We start from the raw sequence: 17,016 nt of genomic DNA on the forward strand, positions 1-17,016 counted from the left end.
CAGAGAGCCAAGGGTTGACAACATGGGTGGGCTGGGAATATGATTTCTATTCCCAGGGTGAAAAAATATCATACAGTCACGGGATGTGGAGCAGGCCGATTTTGAGGAAGAGGTGGGGGTACGGGGACCCGTTTCCACATTGATCCCCCAGTCAGGGTGAAATTGCTATAAAGATAAAGGAGGGTTTATTTAGTTCATCATCACATCATCATATAATCCCCCCCCCCCCCCCCCCCCCCCGTGCCTTTCCTGGTATAATGGCCCTCTGTCATCCACTGCCGCAGACAGAGCGCCTATTATGTCATCAAAAAGGGGAATTTAGCAGACGAAAGGGGAGATGAAAGCGGGGGTACCGACTACCTGTTCACAAAGGCCGTAATTTTTTACCGGTAATTAAGGGCTTACGTTTCCCCGACAGATCATCCGGGGCCGCGGAACAAGGAGGAGCGACGGAGATGAAAAGAAGCAGGATTCTCCCTCTGTTAAAATCTCTCAGGGTAGTAACGGTAATTAAGGGCTTGTCTCTGGGGAGGGGGACAATATTAGAACAGAACGGTGGCGGAGGGGTGGGCCCCAAGTCTTTCATGTTCTCACGGCCCCCCTTACTGATTCCTCCACTTTTTCTCCGATCCCACATTTTTTACTGTACTTCTCAATTCCCAAATCTTGCAGCGACCGGCACTTTCCTGCAATGCAGACTAAAGACTTCAGCCGTTGTCTCGCATCAACTCACTCCTTGGCCGTGAACAAAGAGCCAGACCGTCGCTTAGTTGCAACTCATGAACGTTAATTAGAGGGACAAGCACCTTGAGATAAACCATCTCATTTTCAAGAGGGTCCTCGCTAAGGAAAATGTTTTAAAAGCTGCTTCATAAAACAACGCAGACTATTTTTCTGATTGTGTGGCCCCCGAATTTTGGAGTTGACTTTGATTTGATGCCTCTCACCATCAGCACAAGGTTCTGACGGGGCACAGTACCTGTCTGTACTGTACTTTTGTCCTGACGGAGCCGCCCCTGCTCGGCACAGTGGGTGTTGTCATGGTAACCAGCGGGAGGCTGAAGGAAGGGAATGACAGATTTTGCCTTTTTTCTGAGCTCAGCACCCCACTCCCGATAAGACCAGAAAACAGTAAACAAACCTGTCCATGTTCGGTTTTCTCTGGAGATACCAAGCCCCCCCCCCCCCCCCCCCCTCCCGCACTGAGAGATGAACCTGGAAAAACAGGCAGGATCGCATATATTTTTAGCATCGGGAATGTGAATTTCCAGGGATCTCGAGGGGGATGTTATTGATGCTTTCTGGCTGTCATTCCCCGTCTTTCCTCAAGGATCAAATTTTGCCTCCTTTGTAATCTCTCTGCCTCTCTTGCTGTTGACTTACTGTGAAAGTGTCACTATGTGACTGAAGGGTGAAACTGAGGCTAGTCTACAATAAAGACCATACAGTAAATGTACATACACTATGTATTAAACCATATGCAAAATGCATCAGGGACTTTATTCGCTGCCTCTTTCCGTGGTGACTCAGACCACAACTGCACAGACAGATGTTTCTCCACAGAGATGCATGTCTTTGCATGTGGTCGTGATTGATTAAAAAGCAATCTGAAATGTTCCAAGAAGCGCCAGTCAATCTAAAGGCAGTTTGAAGTGTGATTTATTTTCTCTGTTTATTGCTCGTCTTGTTCGTCGTCTTATCCTCCCAATGGGCAGAAAAAGGGATTCGCCGGTACCATGTGAACTTTTCCACGCTTGTTTCACACCTTGTGGGGGAAGAATCATGACTGACAGGACTTGTGTCAGATGTTCCTGGAGCTATCGCCGCAAGAAATCTTCACAAGCACTCCCTCCGACTGTCTCTCCCTCGCTCTCTTTTATAGACACACACACACACACACACACACAGGCACTTTGAAAATGTTATTTAAATGCTCGGAAGACACAAACTCTCAAATGAAAGTCTCTATGAAAAGACTGGGGTGTAGAATTTCACCATCCTGCATGAAAGCTTTGTGCAATTGATGATGAATTCAGATGACTGTTTATAAAACCTTTTATGGAATGAGAATGATCCCTCATTCTCATGTACATAACTCCCCTCCAGATACCATTGGATACAAGGCTGCTTTATTCTGCTGCTCTTAAGTCAGTGATGTGTAAACAATATGAGCTTTTTCAACCAAACCTTTGTGGATACAAACTGGCAAAAGTAAACAAGTAGCATGAGTAAATGTGATTAGGAGATTGACTCGGTGTCTTTTTGGCTATAATACTCTTCTTGAGGCACGATGCTGCTGATATTAATACGCTGCGGCTGAGTTGAAAAGAGACGCTTTGTGTTTTGATCTGGTACGTTTTGGTATTTCTCTTTGGTAATTTCTTCTCTCACTTTCCCTCTTTTGACCCTTTCTCATGACTGCGATTCCACCATGGTTGTTTTTCAGATTTTATCTGTTTGTCGGAAAAAGAAAGAAAAAAACATTGCCAAACCAGGGTAACTTATAACTTGACAACGCCCTGAGACCTAACTGGCCCAGCGGGGTCAATACATTTCATAACTGGCAACAATGATGGATTGGCCAATGAACTGGAAACCATCAGAATCGTTATTTGATATTTAAGCGATTGATATTTAGTTATGAAGTGATTTGTGTTGTGGTTAATGCAATACAAGTGAAATGTAAAAGACCGTTTTCTCCTAAAAATGTATTGACATCTCTATCAAAAATGAAATGTGTTAATTCATACGTTTCCTAAAATGAAGCAAAAAAATGTTGTCCTTATTATGGTATGTCCCTTTGGGTCTTTGACCCTCACTTCGCAGATTGATGCACAGTATGTCGAGCGTTTGTTGCGGGGAGGAAGCTGTGTTCACGTTCATCTGCTGTGATGTGTGTTTGATACACGCGCATATGGGCATATTTCTGTGACACCCCAGCCGGCGTGGGAGCCAGTAACCATGGCCCCAGAAATCTAATTTTAAAAGGACAAATGAAATATCCAAACGCATGCTGTCCCCTCAGAGTAGACCTGTGTCAAGTTGGAGTCGATTCGAGGCAGAGTGCAGTGGGGGCAGGTAGAGAACTGATGGGTGCAGGTGAGCATCCTGTATTTAATGCCGGTCCAGTGTTTACCACTTTTGAGTTTTCAAAAATTGGTAAAATCTCTTTATTTCTAATCTCTCTAATTGTCTTTCAAAAGGCTCGTTGAAACGAAGCAGCGCTTTAATGAGTCAGACAAGTTGGACAAAGGGAGCCGATGCGTGCAGCTGTTTCCCTTGGTAACCTCGTGATTTAGGATGAGAACCCTGAGAGAAGACTGATGGGAACAGCCAGTCCCGTGGATCTGATGCGATGTTAATCGGAGACTGGTTTTTCTAATTATAATAATTTTCAACGTCGACTGTGCAAACTTTGTACGTCTCGTGTATCTCCACACTCGCCCTCTCTCTCAGATGGTTTGACGGCAGTGGGCTGCTGTTTGAATCTCTGTCAGCTTTTCTGCTTTTGCAGTGCATTTCTGGATTTGGTTGTTTCCTAACTTTGCATGTAATTGATGAAGTTGCGGTATGTTGAGTGCTCATGCCTCTATGTTTTGATTGATGCATATTTCCCTCGCATGTGCTTCATAATAGCACAACCATAGTGTTTTAAAAAATGGATGACATACAAAAGAAAACTGAATAAATACTTAAAAAATACCGTTCCTTTACCGAAATACAAAAAAAACTCAGCTTGCTTGAATTATGTTGAATTCCTTAGTCATTATACCTTGCTTCCCACCTGCATAGAACAAAAAAAGGAAAAAGAAAGTACTAACTTGCGGTATCTCTTCATCTTGTCTCGCCTCGGAAACCCAGCGTTAAGAGAACACTGGGATGTGCTGAAGACCAGGGCGTGTTACGCAACATCAAACACTCTTGACTATGACTTATTCAAAGCGCGCACCAGATTGTGGCTCATTCTACAAATAAAACATGGTCGTGGCTGTTACACACACACACACACACACACACACGAACCAACGCTGTTCCGAGCAGTGACATGTGAAAGACAAGGGTCCTATTCAGCGGATTCTGGGAGAAGAAGATGAGACGGAAAAGACAGAAATGACATTGACGAGTGTGTGTGTGTGTGTGTGTGTGTGTGTGTGTGTGTGTGTGTGTGTATGTGTCTGTTCATTTATAATCATGTTTGTATGCGCCGGTTTTTATTGTGGGTTTTTTTTTCTTCCTGCTCATCTGTTCATTCATCTGCCCTTCTGTCTGCGTATCTGTCAATCTCACTGCGTGTTCTGTGCATCTGTGCTGAATTTGGACGACATCTGCAGAATGTGGGGTTTTTTTTCTCTGCGAAGGTTTGTTTTCCTCTCCTCTGGTTATGAAAGTATTCCTCCGCCTGGGTCTTGAGTGCCAGCTCCGCCAAGCCTAATTATCCCAAATACTGTGAAATCAGTTGAAACGTGTGCCAAAGAGTTGATGCTGATCAAATTCGTGACCCTGTGTAGCGCACTCACTCGGTCATTCACTGGACCGTTCATTGGTTTATCCATTCAGTCACTCTTTCATCTGAGCCACAGACCTGCTCCCTGTCAGGGCTCGCTTGTGTTCCACTAGGTTTCGCTTGCTGAACGTATCCGCTAAAAGTGGGCCTCTAAAAGCTCCGTCTGGTTTATGTCATTATTTGATCTGAATGCACTCAAGAGTAGTGTATTCAAGAACCACACTCGTTTACTTGTTGTGAGTCACTTAAGACATAAATGCCACACACAACAGAAGTCAGTTTCTATATAGGTCTATGAGAAAATGACGACTAAAGCTACTTCTTTCCTGAGGGGTTTCTGGTCCCAATCTCTAGTTTCAAGTCTTTGTCAACACGGCATGATGTTCATTTAGTAAATGATGGTCACATTTAGATTTAAATAGACGATAAGGCACTGTATGGATTGAGGCTTGGATACCGTGTGATAGACGGTACCGTCGGATGGGTGCAGGTCGCGCTGCACCTCCAAAATGCAGTTGCGTCTTGTTTCAAAAAACCAAGATGGTGCTGGTTGGAAAGGAATAATCGAAGGAGTGGATGCTGATTCAGGGAGACGGAAACCGTGGATGACCTAAGCAGAAGTATATATTATAAGAGCCCAATATATATCAAGGAGATTTCTGGTGCGTTTACACAGATCAACAAGGTGGTCAGTGTGTGGCGCCCCGAGACAGTCTGCCTGTTCCCAATCTCTGTAGAGTAGTTGGGTCAGGGTGATGTCGTCATCTCCCCGCGACGATGGCTCCTCGAGAGAGAGAGAGAGAGAGAGAGAGACTTCAGCTGCTCGATGATTGTTGTGGCCTGGTGCCTGAGAAGACTCGTCTCAACAGTCTCTCAGGGGAGGATAGACAAAATCCCACGACACCGGTCAAAATGAAAACTGGAGGCTTCAAAACGTCAAGTTCACAAACCAATAGGTGGCATCACAGTGGGTTGCCACTAGGTACCGACGCAACGCGGAGTACACTTAAACATCACTGCCGCAAGTTGAGAGTTTGAATCCTGAAATATTTGCGAAGACAAGATTTCCAGCTACTTTAAGTTGCTCTTTGAATTGATTGATTCGGGAAATACCCCCATTTTATTTCCTGCCAAGAGTTGGATGAAGAGATCAATAGGTTCAATGACCGTCAAGGTGGAGACACGACTCCAGGAAGTGGCTGTGGCCAAACAAACAAGATATAACAATTAGTGATTTCTAGAGGTGAGGTGCTGGACAGTGATGTTTCCAGACTTTTTGCTAAGCTAAGCTGAGCTTGTGCTGCTTGTTGTACCTTCATGTTTACCGTACAAACATCAGAGCGAAAGCAAATAAGAATATTTTCCCCAAATAGGGGGGGGTGGAGGGGGGGCCCTCGATGTCAATAATTCAGATTACATGGATTTGTTCCACACCCACGCGTGTGTGAAAGCCGAACAACACACAAAGATGTGCGCACAAAAAGGAAACACACACTCATGGAAACACTTAATCATGCTTTTGTGCCGCACAAGGCAGACAGTCAGTCAGCAGGGGGATCTTTTTCGCACCAGGCTTTTGCCAATTCTTGTGTAATTGCACATTTATTTGTGAACTCCAAAAAATGAACCTGTCATGGGCCTCCATTTTATTTTTATTTTTTGGGAGTTCGTTCCAAAAGGAGGGTATAGCATATGAATCCCCACAAGGGGCAAGGAGGTATGACATGTAAAGAAATGGGGTGAAGTCTTATTTTGTCTTTGGATCTTGACGTGTTTCTACACCTTGACTGGAGTCCACCCGAGCTCTCAATCAGACCCACCCCCCGCTCCTCCAAATAAAGGTAACTTCTGGTTCCAAAGAACCAAGATGGCGCCTGTCAGGGTGCACCGTGCATATCTTGTAAATGTTTATTGAAGTGAATGGAAAATGGAACGAGTCCCTGTGGGTCAGTGTGTATTCAGGTTGAAGTCCCCACACTGGGATATAAACACACACACACACACACACACACAAACAAACACAAACACACACACACACATACACACACAGTCATCACAGTCTTACAAAATGCTCTGAGAATGATAAAAGATTATAATAATCATGACACTTCTGTGAGATTGGGCAGCCGGAGAGAACAGAGGGATTCTGAAAGCCGGTCCTCCTCCTCTGTAAACTTGACAGTGTGCAAATGATTCACCTCATTGTTCCAGTCCTGGTTAATGGTTTTTCTGCCATCTGTTCAAGCCTCGAACGGCTTGACACGGTGCTAGTTTGCTGGCTCGGAGGCTAATGACGGAGTCGTGCCAACCTCATGTAAAACTGTCTTCTCTCTACCTGGCTAATATTTGTACGTCTTTTTCAGCAGCCTTGCACACACACACCCACACACACACACACACACACACACACACACACACACACCGGAAGAAAATAGATATCCTTTCAGATAACCTGACCTCAGCTGCACACTGGAATGTTCTGGGTGCAGGTATGTTAAATACAGGCCGAGGACGGTCCTTGATCATGGATGTCATAGCAGAGCTGGATACGATGTAGCAGAGTAAACCTCACTGCCTATTTATCCCCCGAATGTCACTGCAACAAAAAAAAGATTTTCCCCCGTACACCACCATTGTAAAAGACCCGTCTTGAATGGCACATTGTGGTCTTCACTAGTTAATACAACTATATATTATATTTAAAGAAATATACATCATAACGTCTTCCTTTTTAAGGAACTCCTCATCCATGTTGGCTTAAAAGTTGAGATTGACAGTTAATTCTAAATTCTCTCTTCTCAGGGAGAAAGAAAATTGAAAATTATAAATTCATGACAACATAGAAAAACCCCTCAGCTGATGCAGATTACAACGATATGATAGAATGCTCCAAGACAGCTTCTGATGCACATTGTGCTTTTGTTTCGTCAAATGAAATAATAACTCATACACTTTTATCACAGCAGGAAAAGGGGAGCGTTTATAAATGGGTCATGATCTCAGTATAAAGTCTATGGGATCAGCCTTCTGTAAGTGGAGGCACTTTTGGATGGCCCCCATGTTGGAACACAACGTCCCGCAGTGCCTCCATGAGGATGTTGCAGATGTGCCACTGTACCCACTGGCATTTGTCATAGTGGAAGAAGTTGGGGGGGGGGGGGGGGGGGATGCTGCACTTGGATTAGAATGACACAGCGTGAAGCCTTCAACAATTTCCTGTGATTCCCCGAGAGCTCAGCTGAAACTTCCTCTGCAATTGATCTGTGGGATAAACCCACAAGCACAGGGGAGGTTTCTAAACAGAGGAAAAGGGAAATGTTGCATTTGTATCACACAAGAAGTAGACACTGTTGTGTATTATTGCACAGTATGGCTACTTTGCACATACAGGACACAAATAATGAAGAGATCAGTAGGCGATTGGAGGGGAGATTCTATAACCTGCCTGAGGATTAAATCCAGGGATGAGCGGGGGGAAAAGAACGGAGGATTATTTTTTTCTTCCTTTTGCATATCGAGAGCAAAGTTAAAGTGTCGTGAATAGAGTGAAACTGAATCAGAGGGAGATTTTTTTTCGTGTTTCGGGAATAAATTTGAAATGTCCAGAAATGTCCTCTAACTAAATCAGAGGAACATATATTCTTTTGCATGATGAGAATGTAATAATAGTTTGATGTATTCGACTTTAATCTCAAAATTTCAAGTTTACTCTCATCATTTTGACTTGATTCTGGATGTGCAACATTTAAAAAAAACAATTCTTCTCTGATTTAGTTTGATTTTATTCTCGACATTTACATTTTTTTTTTTTCAACATTTCGACTTTATCCTCAAAATGCAAAATATACGAAAAAGATCTTCTCCATGTCTGGCCCTGATTCTTCTTCTGACTCTTCCATACCATCCCCTAGTAACAGAGAGTGCAGGGGCAAAAGCATTGTTTAGTTGAATACAATATAATAAGACTGGTCTGCCTGACTCATTGATCCTTTATCTGATTGATATTTGTGCGAGTTAGAAACTATTGCCCCGACCACGGCTTCGAAATATCAGGAAGTCGAACTGTGCTGTGTACTGACGAACCCACGGCGCTGTCCATGGTTCTGAAGTAGCAGAAAGTTGTGTTATTGTGCCCCTTTTTCTCTCAGTTGCGCCTTTCTCCCGACTTCATCTTGGATCTATAATATCATCTAAACCAGGGGTTGTAAAGGGCTGAGACTGGGCATCCTCTCAGACAAAGCTTGGAATAAGTAAAGTCTCCTGAGTCTCCCCTGACACTGTTTGGAGCCCACACATACAGTACGTACAGTTAGATACATTACTGGATGGGAGTGTGCAGTGTAACGTAAAGTGCTTTGAGTGTTCATTAAGACTTGGAGAGCACTATATATATAAAAGCCTTCCATTCGCCATTCATGTAACTCAAGGTTCATTTTAATACCATCAAAAAAAGATTTGTATTATTGAAATGCTCAATGTCCACATCTGGTGTGTGTGTGTGTGTGTGTGTGTGTGTGTGTGTGTGTGTGTGTGTGTGTGTGTGTGTGTGTGTGTGTGTGTGTGTGTGTGTGTGTGTGTGTGTGTGTGTGTGTGTGTGTGTGTGTGTGTGTGTGTGTGTGTGTGTGTGTGTGTGTGTGTGTGTGTGTGTGTGTGTGTGTGTGTGGTCGCACACGGAAGGTTCCTTGTTTTGTAGGTACAGCGTGTCGTCTTTTTGTGGAGCCGGGCTGCGCAAAAAAAAAAATGCCAAGCTGAGAGTGGCTGTTGAACTTTGGAAATGTCAGCCCCCGCTCCTCCACAGACGGTGCCATCCGTTGATTCCTGGGTGTCCTCCCAGTCTCCTTCCCCGCTCGCCTTACAAACTTTCCTTGTGCCGAGAGTGACCTACTGAAATCTTTTGAAGCTGTGTCTGTGTTGTGGGGGGGGGGGGGGGGGCACAGAGGATACATGCCCTCAGTTCAAACATGTAGCATCTTTCAAAAAATAGTCGTGTGTGCCACTGGTCACGCTCAGGGCGGTGGGATACAAAGATTATTACGCTGGGTGGCCCAAAAAATGTGTAACTCCTGGAAAATGTAACACAATCCGATAGCATTGTATATCCGATATTGTAATGAGTACATAAGAGTTTAGTTTTGGCTCCCAGAAAGGATTTGGCTCAAACAATGTTATTTTTGAGGCTGTAAGTACAACTACACTTTGGGGTTTCTGGTTCATTTATCCGGATCCCCATCAGTCGTGCCCTAAGCCACACCTAATCGTCCTCAATCCATCTCATCTTAAAAAACACACACATTCAAAATTGAACAAATTTGAAACCATTAAATAGGATGCACCGAAAAATATGAATTAAAAACAAAACCAAGTCGAATCACATCAGAGCTGAATCGCCCGGCGTTTCTGAAAGGGACACAGTGGGTGCTGTGACATGCCAAGCGGATCTGAAGGACTTCATGTCCCACACCGGTGCAGTTTACCGTTCGCTCCACGCCGACGCTTCCCCCCGAAAAAAACGCACGCCTCGGAGCCGGTCACAGCTCCGACTCTCCGGGGGGCAGCGTCCACGCGACGAGCCTCCCGGATCTGTGTGTTGTTCACATGTGGCTGTGGGTTCAATGAGAGGCAGCAGCATGTGACTGCCGCACCCCATTCCCTTTAGAGAATTCCTCTTCAGAGGGAAGCAGAATGTATGGTGACGACAATGCTCGACCTTCATGTTCACCAGCCTAATACATGCGTAGTTCATGGACGTGCATGAGCGCTAACCAGAGCCTCTTTATGCCAACTCTCATCAGCCCAGAACAGAAATACAGTATTGGGGTTTGCATTTTTTTACCCTTACGGTCACAGTTGAAAACGAGCGCAAATAGCAAAAATAATACCACCTGTAGGATTGAATTTTAATAATGCAGGTGGAGGAAACTTTTTCTAAATTGTTCCACGAAGCGTCACTTCTTCCCTCCTCCTGAATAGTCGCCTCCTCTCTGTTCAATCCGGGGAGATAATTCATCATTTAACGGACATAAAGACATAATTTTGCCCTTTGGTGGCAATAACTTCTTCTTCCACGGATCAACTCTCAGCAAACTGCTCTTGTTGACTCCTGACCTTCCCTCGTACCGACCGAGCGGCAGCAGCTCTAAATAAAATAATATTACCATCAGCCTCCTCTCACTTTCCTTTTGCCGTCCTTTATCTCGTGGACACAGTCTCGGGGGGGGGGGGGGGGGGAGGAGGGTTCGGAAGCTCTTGAGTGCCCTCATGTGTTCATTACTGTTTATTTGCTGTCAGGTCAGAGTACTGTATGTGTGCGTGTGCTGTTGACATGGACACATATAAAAAAAAAAAGTTCCAGAGACGTTCCCCTTGAGAGTGTGTGAAAGCAGAGACTGTCTGCTTTAATCTGCGCTGTACGTCCCCGAAGGTTTGTTAAGGGTGCATGAGTGTCCAGCTCACATGTTCTGTCATATGAGCACTTTTAATAACTCTTGTCCAAGTGTGTGTGTGTGTGTGTGTGTGTGTGTGTGTGTGTGTCTGTGTGTGTGTGTGTCTGTGTGTGTGTGTGTCTGTGTGTGTGTGTGTGTGTGTGTGTGTGTGTTTTGGGCTCATATTCGATTTTCCAATGCACCACAAAACAACAAACTGTTTCCATTCCCGTCTGTGTCAACACTTTGAACAACACGTAATTGGACAATTAAGCGTGACAGCGTGTCGTCTTCTGTCCTCACAGGAAGTGCTCTGAACCTGACCTGCCGGGCGTTTTTCGGCTACAGCGGCGACGTCAGCCCGCTCATCTACTGGATGAAGGGAGAGAAGTTCATCGAGGACCTGGACGAGGAGAGGGTCCAGGAGACCGACATCAAGTAAGAGACACGACATCGCCACTGGAGTTGAAATCATTCCATTTGGCGGTGATGAGGAAATAATAGCAGCTGTGGATAAATTCACTGGAAAATATTAAAGGACGACAGCAATGGTTTTGCACGTTTTAGCCCATTAACTCCAAATTGCGTTCACTAAACCAACCGTTTTCCAGAGATTTATTCGCTGCCTTCCATCACGCGGAGACTTGGAGCTTGTTTTGGATCATTATTCATTCATTCTGACACCTTAATTCTTTTGTTCAAATCTCGTTGTTTTTTTGTCCTTGCGGAAACGCTCCCGCAGGCAGGTGGAAACTGGATGAGACGTGCCACATTGTGCGAGGGAACAACGGAATTAATGATGGAATAGAAAATAATCGTCATGTATTATACATCACAATATCCGTGTAACTGGAAATAAGCATGACTGTAAATCATTTAAAGGTTTAATAGGCATAAAGTGGTAGACGGCCACACCGTGAGAGAAGCAAAAGAGCTGAGAGCTGGGCACATTCCCACTTTGATGTCACTACTTACTATGTCTTTACCACATGCCACAGTAGTGTGGCTGCACTGCCATATTGATTATTTGCCCCACGCCTCATTGCATTGAGCAGCCACGTTATCAACAAAAAGAAAATCGTTAAAAACGCAAACTTGTTCTGCAAACTCTGAAAAAGGAAACTGCTGTTTCTTGTTTCACGGAGATGATCCGACAAGGAGATTTTTTCAAACTAGTCCTTGTGTGTGCAGCTCAGACTACAACCTGAACATGAATTCAAAATAAAGGTTCTGACTGAAATTTCCAGTCTTGTAGGCCACACAGTCCAAAAAAATGCTGAAAATAAAGACAAACAAAATATGTTGAGCATTCAATTTATGAAATGTTAATATCGTATCAAATATTTTATTCTTAGGTGTTAATCTTATAGGTGTAAATCACTAATCTTGTGAGTTTAGCTGGACTTTAGGGTTTAGATTGGTTTGTTTTGTTCTGGGAAAAGCAAAGGGAGGGGACTTTCGAAGAGAACTCTGGGAAAACTCGCGTTTGGACGAGTTGTTATTATAAGTTGTCTATTTCTCCGTAGAGAAACTCTTCTCCAACTTTCTGTTTCTCGGCCGCAGAACACGATGCACATTAGTCGGCTCATATTCGCCATCACACCGTTAAACCGCAGCTTTACAAAAAATTCATGCCCTGCTCTCCGTTGACACACACACACACACACACACACACACACACACACGCACCACACTTTTGCCCACAGATGAATGTGCTAAATGTCAAACACAATGTTTAAAAAAATCAATTTCTCCATGCCCCTCGCTTGCCGTCGGGTTTTACAATGAAACACTGTAAGAATGTGCTCGCCGAGCCTCGCTCTCAGGCCTCTAAAACATTTAAAGCAAACCCATCTCCATGTCTCTCCCTCCGAGTGGTGTAACACATTTAAACAAGTCCATTTCCCGGGCCCATGTGCATGTTTCCCATTAGGGCTGTTTGGAGAGGCTGCAGCATTGGGGAGACAGCCCCTGTCAGATGGTTAACAACCGCCATTTTTCACCCTGCCGCCACTATCACTATCTCACTCGCTGCACCCACCTATAGCAGCATGCAGATGGTTCATGGGGACCGGAATAGGAGGGGGGGGCGAGCAGACAGGAAAGAAGTGGAAAGAGAAACAAATACTGTAGAAGAAGTCACCGAGGAGGAAAGTAAAGGAGACACAACTGCAAAAGTGAGTTTGCTCGTGCACAGATATGAACCGGCAACAGAAACAAATTTCATTTCAACCACCACTGCTGCACTATCTGTCCCTCCCCCTCTCTCGTCCTTCATTACGCCCTGACGCCAGGATTCCCCCGCTCGCTGGCTGAGGGGGGTTATCTTTTCAATAATTCATACCGATATTTCATGCAGCGGGTCAATAATGTATTTGATCGTCCTCTCTCTCTGTTGCCGATGCTGCTGCTGCTGCTGCTACCACCTCAGCCTTGGTTTAACGTCCACAACGGCAGCCAGAGACACAGACACACCCCCCCCCCCCCCCCCCTCAAAAAAAACGGGGGAGAATTGGGAGGAGAGAAAAGGATGGAAGAAAGTTAACTTGAACAAATCTGTGCTTACCCTGCAGCCAAGCTTCTCATTTAGATGGAGTGCACAGAAACAGTGGGCATGTTTTTAAGGGGTTACCTCTTCCTCCTCGGGCGGGCACCCGCACAGTTTTATCCTTATTACTAATGCATTAGCAGGCAAGCCTGAGCTTAGAGAACAGCGCTCGTACATCGGCCTCAGAGTTCCTGCAGGTACATTTTTACCCAACGTTGGGGGGGGGGAGTTCATTTCTATGGTAACCCAAGGCCATAAATTCTCATTTGTGCCAGCGGGACACGGCTATTGTTGTTTTCATAGAACGGATGACTGGACAGTAGCATAGCATGCCGAGATTAATAAATTAGCAAAAACAAATCTGGCTCAGCATAATGAAGGAGGGTGATCAATATGACGTTGACCCACTTCAGTTGGTGTTTTGCAGGTGTGCGTCGAGGCGAATGTATAAAAGGGACGAGTACGGTTTGGAAATTGATCACGAAACGAGCAAACACAGAGATTTCGCTAATGAGGGAGGCAGAGAATATTGAAAGGCCTGGAGCGGCCGACAGTTTGAGAGAGTGTTCGCGATTAATTCATTCTGCGAACTCGGTATCAATAAACCCAATCACCCTGAAGAAAAGTGGAGGTTTACAAAGGTTTACGAAGAGTTCTACAATTCGGACACCTGGTCGGTCTGATTCCAACAAGCAGGGACACTGCAGCAGACGCACCCGCGGCCACGGTCTGCCCTCCGAGCTCACGCCTCAGCCCAGCGGTCTGTGTGCTCTCATCTCTACCTATGTGCCTAACGTGTGCGCCCAGTGATCCACCTACTCCTACCCAACGTAAGGTCCTCACCGTTTCCACGTGAGGCTCGGCGTCGTACAACGGTTGTCGTTATCTCTCGGGCTGTGCGGCAGCGAGGCTCTGCCAGCTCATATAGTGCGATAATGTGAAAAGGGAGGCTTCAAAGTGCCCACCACTCCCCGGAGAGACATGAATTATTCCCGTGGCGCCCCCCCCCCTCCACCGAGCCCTCCAACCCCACCGCACAACAAACTCAGCTGAAACTACAAATATCGCCGGCTCTGCCTCAGCCTCTCTCTGCAACACTTTCAATTACTGGTGCCAACGCGCCGTCCTCATGTGCAGTTTATCGGCTCCAAGACGGGAGGGGAGAGAGAGATGGTTGAGAGTCATTACAGCCCAACACATTCAAACACATAATCGCTCTCTCTCACAGACACACACACACACACACACACACACACACTTTCCGTCCTGTTCCTCCTCTCCGCCCTCCTTCTCAACACCGAGCCGTTATTCCCTCGCACTGTAAATGATACATATGTGAACGCATACTCTCACACACGCACACAAACAAACAGAGGTGATCTCTTTCTAATTTGCACTTTGTTTCCTCCAAAGTGTCATTTGTGCTGAGGGTGCTGTAAAAGTGAGCTAAGTAGTGTGTCTAAGGTACGAGAGAGCATTATCTCCCCATTTCCTCCTCCATCAGGCTCAACCAGCCCAGCGGGGGGACACTCATTTACTTTATGGAATATTACTTTCTCGCCGTTTCCATGGCAGCCGCTATAAAAAGATTTTTTCCTCTCATCGCCATTATTTGATTCCCCCCCACCACACGCGCGCGCGCGCCAAGGAAGAGTCCTTATTGATTTTCATTTCTCATATGTTTTGAGTGCAGAGGAGGAAATTAACATACCATGAAGTAATTACAGTAACACAGAAAGCGGGCTTCATCAAAATGCATTTTTGTTTGGAAAGACGCTGCTTATGGACATTTTTACCATATGTCATATAGAAATTTAACTCAATATGATACGGGTCCACTCAGGATCTTGACTCTCGAAACCCCACCAGCCCATCCCACGTTCTCTTTTCAAAACTGGTGCTGCAGAGAGGCATTGTTTAGTTTTTTTGTTGTTGTTGTTTTCCAGGTTGATCAAGGAGCATCTCGGTGAACAGGAAGTGGCCATTTCATTGACTATTGACTCTTTGGAGGAGGAGGACCTGGGAAATTATTCCTGTTATGTGGAAAATGGAAACGGCCGTCGCCAGGCCACTCTCCAGCTCTTCAGGCGGGGTAAGGGCTCGCTGGCGTTTCCCACTGTGTTTTTGCATTTTATTTTTTTGACAAGTGGCATTAAAGTTGGAAACATCAGCCTCGTACCCTTTTCGGCTGCATTGTTGTGAACATAATTGTTTATGCATAGTCAGCTTGACACATTTGGTATTTGGGGAGTCTGTGGGATAAAGGCAAAGATTGTCTTCACAGCATGCGTTTGTTACTAATCCGCGGGTGTGTTAAAGGTTAAATCTGCTCTAATCAATATTTTCATATTAACAATGAATGAGTAATGTGCATTTCCTGTCTGTAAGGGCAAAAAAGGCCAAAGCACAGTTAAAACCAGAGCAATTTTTGCCAAGTTTTGGCCAAAAAAAAAAATCAATAATTGTGGGTTTACAGCTTCCAGGTCTTCACACTACCACCCCATCATCACGTCGGTTTCTAACACTTGATGTATCGGAATATTCAGGATAAGGAAGACTTCATATTCCCTCTTCACATATTACAAGACCAATAAAATTCATATTACAGAGCCCAAATAGCAGAGCTGGCCTTTTGAGACACAGTATTAGTGTTTATCTATGAAAAAGAAAAAAACATTTTGCAGAAAATACCCTTGGTAACATGGCTGGTTATATAAGAGGATAACAACTACTCTCACACAGCATAAAGACTGGAAACAGACGTTACTCGGCCTGGTGAACAAATGGTTGGGCTCATAACCCCCCTGCAAAATCATAACAATCAATATCAATTTGACACTTTGGTTTTGTTTTAAATGAATCAGATTTATGTGTGGAATTTGATCCAGTGAAGCATCAGGCAAGTGTCTGCTCTCTGTCACGTCATAAAGATATTGATCATCTCATCTAACTATCAACAAGGAAGCAAAGTAGCACATTTCCTAAAATGTTGAACTATTCCTTTAACTCAGTTTTATTATTGTTTTCAGTATTTCGTCTAATTTCAGGTCTTAAATTAAACCTGTAAAGTCTTAAACTGTTTAATTCAAGGATAAAAATCTTAATGTGTGATTAAATAATTGCATAATCTTTCCGATGCAGCCTCGTGTTTTGAGAGTTTTCTTAAAACACGAGGCTGCGTCGGAAAGAAGTGAAAATATAATGTGTTGAAAACAAAAAATCAAATTTGACTCGTTTTAATTGAACTTAATTTAATGAGAATATATATTTCTCGACCCCATACTGACGTTAGTGAGACTTGAGATAAGAGAAAGATATGTACCATGGTACATAATATGTGATAATACAGACGTGCAGTTGCTATGGTAGCCGTGCATTGTTCCAGGCCCATGGTGTGACAGAGATAAAATGTAAACCTGTTCTAGCCGAGCCAGCCAGGTAAATGCTGCTTTAATACACACCATAACTCATCCCTCCCCCGAGCTCGGTCTCTAGGTAGATGGAGAGGAGATAATAGAGAAGAGAAATGAATGGGGAGACAG

The 17,016-nt window shown here is 44.6% G+C and overlaps 1 protein-coding gene across 5 annotated transcripts in view; it reads left to right on the forward strand.

Moving 5' to 3' along the window:
* il1rapl1a (interleukin 1 receptor accessory protein-like 1a) overlaps nucleotides 1-17,016 on the forward strand; it is a 160,577-nt gene that overhangs the window by 136,565 nt on the left and 6,996 nt on the right. For all 5 annotated transcript variants that reach the window (XM_035604694.2, XM_035604693.2, XM_035604697.2 and 2 more), the window contains exons 7-8: nucleotides 11,232-11,364; nucleotides 15,421-15,566. In XM_035604694.2, the coding sequence (XP_035460587.1) occupies nucleotides 11,232-11,364; nucleotides 15,421-15,566 (279 nt within the window). The remainder of the gene's footprint in view (nucleotides 1-11,231; nucleotides 11,365-15,420; nucleotides 15,567-17,016) is intronic.

The sequence above is a fragment of the Scophthalmus maximus genome, chromosome 14, assembly GCF_022379125.1.
Source record: "Scophthalmus maximus strain ysfricsl-2021 chromosome 14, ASM2237912v1, whole genome shotgun sequence".
Lineage (NCBI taxonomy): Eukaryota > Metazoa > Chordata > Actinopteri > Pleuronectiformes > Scophthalmidae > Scophthalmus > Scophthalmus maximus.